At 38.1% G+C, this 6,921-nt stretch overlaps 1 protein-coding gene and 1 long non-coding RNA gene across 2 annotated transcripts; both read right to left on the reverse strand.

The window, feature by feature from the left end:
- Positions 1 to 47: 47 nt before the first annotated feature.
- LOC149109402 (uncharacterized) lies at positions 48 to 2,069 on the reverse strand. Its single transcript, XM_089294623.1, is given in 4 exon segments — positions 48 to 215; positions 697 to 1,231; positions 1,573 to 1,777; positions 1,985 to 2,069. Coding segments are annotated over 4 exon segments (993 nt in total).
- A 57-nt stretch (positions 2,070 to 2,126) lies between these two features.
- On the reverse strand, positions 2,127 to 2,657 carry LOC149109403 (uncharacterized). Its single transcript, XR_016208677.1, has 2 exons — positions 2,582 to 2,657; positions 2,127 to 2,192 (listed from the first exon to the last, which is right to left on the reverse strand). It is a non-coding gene; the product is annotated as an uncharacterized LOC149109403 (long non-coding RNA).
- Positions 2,658 to 6,921: the final 4,264 nt, after the last annotated feature.

The following is a 6,921-nucleotide window of genomic DNA, read 5'->3' on the forward strand; positions in this document are numbered from 1 at the left end:
TTTCCCAAAGTGCCAGAGATGAAAGAAGTGATTAACAACTGGCTTTCCTAGTTTGTTGCATTTCTTGCTACACCCCTCTCTCTTGTCCATTTAGCAATAGAAATGTGTCTATCAGATATAAAGGACTTGACAATCATGCTAGTGGTCAACAGATAGGTAAATGGTTCCTTGAAGGCCATGAACTCAATTCCTGAACTGCCTCCTGCCTGGTTAGCCTAGAAAGTAATGTAAGGTACAGGTTTCATTATTGACCCTCAACGTATATGTGTCTATGTTTGTGTCTTGTATTTTCCACTAAGCAGGTTTCTGTGTACATGTGTTCATGATAAGCAAGGCAGTGGCAGATCCAGGGAGGGTTCTGTGCCCCACCTTCAACTGCATTTCCAAAACTTATGCCTTTCAGGTAGTTTTTAATCCAGGCCACCACCTTATTCAATCCAAGGCCCCTTTCTTTTATGGTAGTCTGGATCTGCCACTCTAATGTGTGATTACATATTTAATTTGATTTTCACAAAAAAAAGAGATCCTCTCAGCCTTGATACTATTCATTAGTAATTGGACCACTTGATTACTTGGGGAATCATACTCACCTTGCTATAATTACTATTGCTTATCAAAAGTAGTCACTAATAATATTTTAAGCTACAGTATTTGAATTACATTCTAATGAAGATTAACCAAAGTTATATCACTTACCTCTACAAGAACAATTTGAATGATAAGGCCCACTGTACAGCGGAAGATTGTATAAGTTCCATACTTCACAGAATGGTCCATGCTATCATGGTGCCCATCTGCAGCTAACACAACCTCTTTTCCTTTCAAAGTGTCTAAATTTTTTTTCTGCTATTTACGCCAGAATTATATTACCGTTGGGATGAGGTGTCTCTGGTGGTAATAATAAGTGGGTTCATTATATACCAGAACTCCCATGTGGCAAAACACCAATAGTACCTTCTTTATAGAGGCACCCGCACAAAGAACTGCAAAACTGAGTAGGAGATTACCAGCTAGGAATTTCCCAAGAAAGAAAGGCTCACTTTTCCATGTAAAGATCTCTTTACATTTCCTACATTTTGTTTCAATTGTCAGCGAGGTTCCAGTTTGTGAGGACATGACTTCAGGGTTGGGAGTGAAGCATATATGACAGCCTTGGAGAAGGAGTAAGAGTTTGGAAAGAAATACAAATCCTTTAGGCTCCTCTCGTTCATCCTTCTCTGCAATGCGCACCCTACTATAAAAAAAAGAATTAATAAGTACTAGTAAATTTATTACTGGTACATTTCCAATATCTATCATGACACTCAAGCCCTTGAGTAGCCCACAGACTGGAGTTGATTTTATTAAACTTAATTGCATTGGAAACCCTTGTTTTGTCTGTTAAAGTTTAACATCTTCAATTGTTCCTCATACAGGATTACTACTCTGTTGATTTTTTCCTCAGTGCTTATGTATTACTATTATACTTAGTAATGAGCTACACCAAGAAAACCTAAGGATTGCCCTCATTTGGTCTTCCCCAGTAGATAATCCTGACATCAATTTCAGTATGATAGCAGACTAGAGTAATACCCAAGATTTGATGTTTGTTTCTTGTCATCACAATCATCTCCTAATTTTATGTAGGCTTTATCAACATCTTCAGGGGTCCAGGTAGGATCCTCATCATAGATTGGGGCACCTTGATCACTTTCCTCTGTGTCTTTGTAATCATCCAAAGGATCAGATTCCTCTTTAATGGGCATGGTTTCATCAACTTCACTCTCTGTGGGAGTACCTTAAACAAGGAATACATGCAGTGTCAGTCCTTAAAAATACAAAGTAACATTTTAGGTGGGAATAAGTTAAAAAATGGTCATAGATAACACCAACCTTACTCTACAAGTGAAAAATGTAAAGAATGTTATAAAGGAAATGACACGAGCAAATCAATCTCAAGTTAGGTAAAATTTGTAATAAAATTTTAAAAAGTATGGGAGCTTACCAAAATGTGTGGGAGTGAAGTCCTGTTGATCCTGTTCAGTTTGATTCTGAAAAGTTTCAACCCACTGTTTCTGGTTATGTGCCATCCTGTTCTTTAGCCTGGTAACTTTGGCTTTTAGTAATTTGACTTCCGCCTTCAGATCTTTGTTTTCTTTCTGCAAATTATCACACGTCTTGCAGTCTTCCGGAGTTTGGTCGCACTGATCAGTCTAATGAAAAAAATTGATACAGGTTTAATTTATTTCTCTTTGTACTTATAGTTTTTTTTTTCATGGCTACTTAATACCTGCATATTTTGGTATTGTGTAGTTCCATAAAATATCCATACCTCCCCCACAAACGGGATTTTCTCTAACACCTCCCCACCCCTCTGGAAATTCCGGGTAAGCTTCATACATTTCTTTAAATTTTTTGGTCTCATAGAACCCCCCACCCCTGAGGAAACTCCAGTCTCTTCTGTTGGGGGAGTGTGGATATTTTCTAGAACCACACATTGCGCCAGGGGAGAAACTAACAATCTTAATAGAGATAACCTTATCTTTGTCAGGCAATTTATTCTTCTAAAAATAATGTTTGTAGGACAAAAACAAATTCTTACTGTTTGGTTCAATGGAGTTGATTCACGCTCTGCAGATGATAAGGTTGTTAGAGGTGTTGAAGTCGAAGGACCAGCCTGCAAATAAAAAAAATTAAACTTTGCAAAAATCTAGTTAGTTTACAATTACAATTTATTAGTATTGATGAGTAAGTTGGTTCAAATTCCGGTTCTCTATCTTGCACTGATGGATCATCATTTTTATTTTGATCTGGAGCGTCATCAGCGAGGAATTGGTCAACCTGAAAAAGGGGAAAATTGAAAATAAAAGAACAAGGAAACTTACGAAGCCTTTTTTTCTAAGAATACGTTTCCTCTTACCATTGGTGATGCCAGCTCTTGTTGTTCCAGCAGTGTCAACTGAAGATGAGGTTGTTACAGCGACTCATCAGTAAGCAGTTTGTCCACCTGAGGAACAAAATAAGGGTACAGAGTGACTGAGGTGAAAAAAGAAAAAAACATAGATGTACACTTTACCTGCATTAATTCAGGCTCAGTCTGTACACCTGTGCTGGATGCAAGTGTTTCCAATTGTACCAGGGTCAAAGCAGTGCTGTGATCACTATGTCTATCGTGTTCTTCACGAATTTCTTTCAAAATCTGCAAAATCAAATATATAGCATTGGTCAGCAAAACACAGAAATCGCACGTAAGCGACAAGAATCCAAGGAATGCAAGATGCGAGCAACTCTCTGAACTATAAGACGCACAATTATCTAGCCCTGTGGCAAAGCAAACAAAGGTATACTAAGATTTGTAAGATTTCCTAGCTAAAACAAGTTGCAATTAGTGCACAGGGAATATAACCTGAACACAGTGAAGAAATAAAATAATAGCAGCACTCCAGCTGATAAATCTGTACTGTATACTTTTCACGCGAGTCATTGGAAGCTCTATTACGCAACTCTTTATACATCTGTATGCTAACAGCCACTTGAAGGTTAATATTGAATCCAGAAACAAACATGGATGCACTCTTCTATCAAGAAATTATTATACAAACTACTAGTCTATCATCAACGTATACTTTTAATATCACAAGGATCTACATTTATCAAAAGAAGCATGCAAACTATATAGACAATATCTTTTGTTATATTGTTTTTACTGCATTTACAGTAACATTTTACAACACTTTGCATCATCTTAAAGCTGGCAGTCAACAAAAGAATCTACCTTCTGTATGCAAATTGATTATTCTTATTCAACGTGACATTTCTTTGCAGTCATGACAAAACGTATTCAGAACTTCAGTGGAATAGACACCATTGACAAGGCAGGATAAAACAGAGACAGGCCTGCACGGACTCCCAATGTGATTTTGTGGTTGCGTCGTATTATCAAAAGCCTTCAGATTATAGTTTTGCTCTTACAAGCGTGTCTTTTAGAGATTTACCTCTTTTGTAAGATATGATCAGAGAAAATTGTTTTCAGCAGAGGCTGATTTTCTATGGAATTTCAGTTTTCCATCATGATTTCGTTAACTTTCTTTACTGCAGGGTGGTATGTAGTGACAAAAGGCAATGGTCTCTGCTGTTTTTTTTGTTTTTGCGGTTTAAGAGCCGATTGTCTTGAGTCAAAGATGACCTCTGACAGGGACCTTTCTATATATTTTCTCGGATACCCACGTGCTTCGAGGCGTCATTTGAAGTTTGCAAGGCACTCTTCAAATGTTGTTTTTGAAGAGTTTGTTCTAAGCAGTCTTATTGCTTCACGTTTGATAAAGCGTCTTCTTATCCCCGGGGGGTGGCAAGAGGTAAAATGGTTATATTGAAAGGTTTCGGTCGGCTTGTAGTGAGTTTTGATGTCCAGGATGGATTTTTCTATGAAATGGGTTCATTTTGACATTTTAGCATCCAGCAAAACTGACATTAATTGCAAAATTAGAGACTCATTCAAGAGCTTAAGCCTTCCCTTAATGCCAATGTCAGTAGTGAGAAGTTTTTGCTTTGTTAGCTGTTACTCCTCCTGATGTCTAGACAGGTTAACGTACTCCTGCACATCATTTTTCTTAGTTTCAGTTCCAGACCCCTCATTTTTACGATATACATAGTTTTCAAAAAATTGTAATGGTCACTTTTCAAAATGTTTGCAGACTAGCATACGAAATGTCAAGTTCTGTATTGAAATGCATTGGAATACAATGTTTATCACCGCTGTTTGAGCAATGGTCAATATTGTATGCTATTGAAAGCTGTCAACATTGCCATAAAATATTTTGTTTCCCATTTCCTCCTTCTATCTTCCAACCGAAAAGTTTTTAGAAAACGTTAAAAAAAAACATTTTGGATATATTGCCTTAACTGCAATTTTGTGGGTGTTCTCAATTAATACATTTCACATACCTCTTGAGGTAACTCACATCAAAATTAGGCTAAATGAGAACTAGTTAGCGCTCATAACAAGAATGGTATTATTGAATAAAATACAAGGGCTCAACTAATGTGATAAAGAGAGAATAAGAACCAATTGATCAATAATGGTAATCTTTATAGCAGAGTTCTGACAGCCTGACGGACTGTCAAGCGGAGCCCCATACCCATATAGGAAAGTAAAGAAAACCCAAGAATTGATTTTCTCGTGGTTACCATGGCTAGCAGTATTGCTTGTGGGCCTGTACGCATGAAAATGACGATAACAGAGTTGTGCAAAATGGTGGCCATACTCCAGCTAATAAGTTGAGAGAGACATGCAGCCTTGGTTTATAGCGTCCTACTTTGATATTGGACATGTTACAGTCAACTGACACCTGGCAAAACATGGTATCAGCTGACAAGTATCATGTGACCATATCGTGGGCTAGAGTTTTGAGCTCATCAAGGTCATGGGTTTTATTTTTTTAAATTGATCGCTGACAAAATGCAGGTTTTCGATTGAATTGCGGGCTTTTGTCAGGTTAACTTGTAATCAGGGCCAGATTGTTTGGAAGGTGGTTAAAGCTGACCCAGGATTATAAAATTTAACTGAAGTATAATGTTTTTGCATGCAAATGTTTCCTTGCATACGGCCGCTTTGCCCAGTACGAGCGGCAGTCAAAACTGAGCTGTTCTACCGAGACGACATGATATTATAGCCGTTTTCTTCGCAGACAAAAATTTTTTTACATTTTTCACTTTTTCACTTTTACCATCTGATATGGTTTTTAGAATTGTGAATCCCTTTATGTGAATATTTAATGCCATATCCAGTGAGAAAGGGTCCCTGATTTCTATGCCTTTCCTGTTAACTTAGTACATTGACATCAGGACAATAAAGTTTTTTCCAATTGCCCTATCCTGATTGGCCGATTTAAATTTCAGGGGTGCCAGCCGTATGCAATGTTTTCACTGCTTTTGTTTTGTGTATTTTGAGGACATGGAGGTTATTCAAACTCAAAATGGAAGGCCAAACAATATAAACAGAAAACCTCAGCGTAAAGTTACAAAACTCAAATCAAAATTCTCTCTTATCCTGGGCTAGCTTAATCGGGCTTTGAAAAACCAGGCCCAGGAGCTCCGCTTTTAGGCTTGGCTAAATCTATATATTAGATTTGACATTATATAGAGCTAACATGTTTGGTATTATCCTCCTTCAGGTGACTCATAACACCCTACAGATATAATGGCCATCTAACTGTCTGCATCAATTAAGGTTCAACCACGGTCCTTCTGGTCGCCAGAAAATAGAGAGGGCAATATCCCTTCTCAAAAAGCAATGGAGAAAGCTTTTATTTCTGGATCATCTTGATCTTGAACTGGATGTTAACATTATAATTGTTGCTTGTGGTTTGCACAATTTCTGTCTACTTAATGATGATTTTGATGATGGCTACTTCCTTCATGGGGACAATGAGGATAATGATACCAAGCAGCAATACCCAGATGCTAGAGCTGAACAGAAAAGAGCCCATCTAATGAACATTGTCTGTGGTTTGGCCCCATAACTTTAAATATAGATGACGGAGAACAAATTTTCCCATCAACATAATAACTTTAATGTATCTGTCATGTATTTGGTTTATTGCAATCAAAGCACATGAAACAGAATGCGCATAAGTGCGCATGCTCATAATGTCAACCGCTGGCTCAATACACTACAACTCCTCCCCCTTAAGCCAGTCTCATACCCCAAAAGTTCAACACAACATGCTTAAAAATAAAGTCAGAGCCCTAGAAATGGGCAGTTCAATGTTCAAAGGTCCAGTCGGGCTGGGGGCTTCCTCTCTCTGGTAGGATATCTTCTAACAGGAACATGTTCAATCTGGCTCGGCGGGCTGCTAACTGAAGGTTTAGCCGCTGGATTGGATGGCTGAAAGCCCGTTTCCCATGGGACGGCTTCTGTCTGCTCAGGCGGCTCAGCTACCT

The sequence above is a fragment of the Orbicella faveolata genome, unplaced genomic scaffold, assembly GCF_042242905.1.
Source record: "Orbicella faveolata isolate gen_17 unplaced genomic scaffold, um_ofav_v1 contig_25, whole genome shotgun sequence".
Classification (NCBI taxonomy): domain Eukaryota; kingdom Metazoa; phylum Cnidaria; class Anthozoa; order Scleractinia; family Merulinidae; genus Orbicella; species Orbicella faveolata.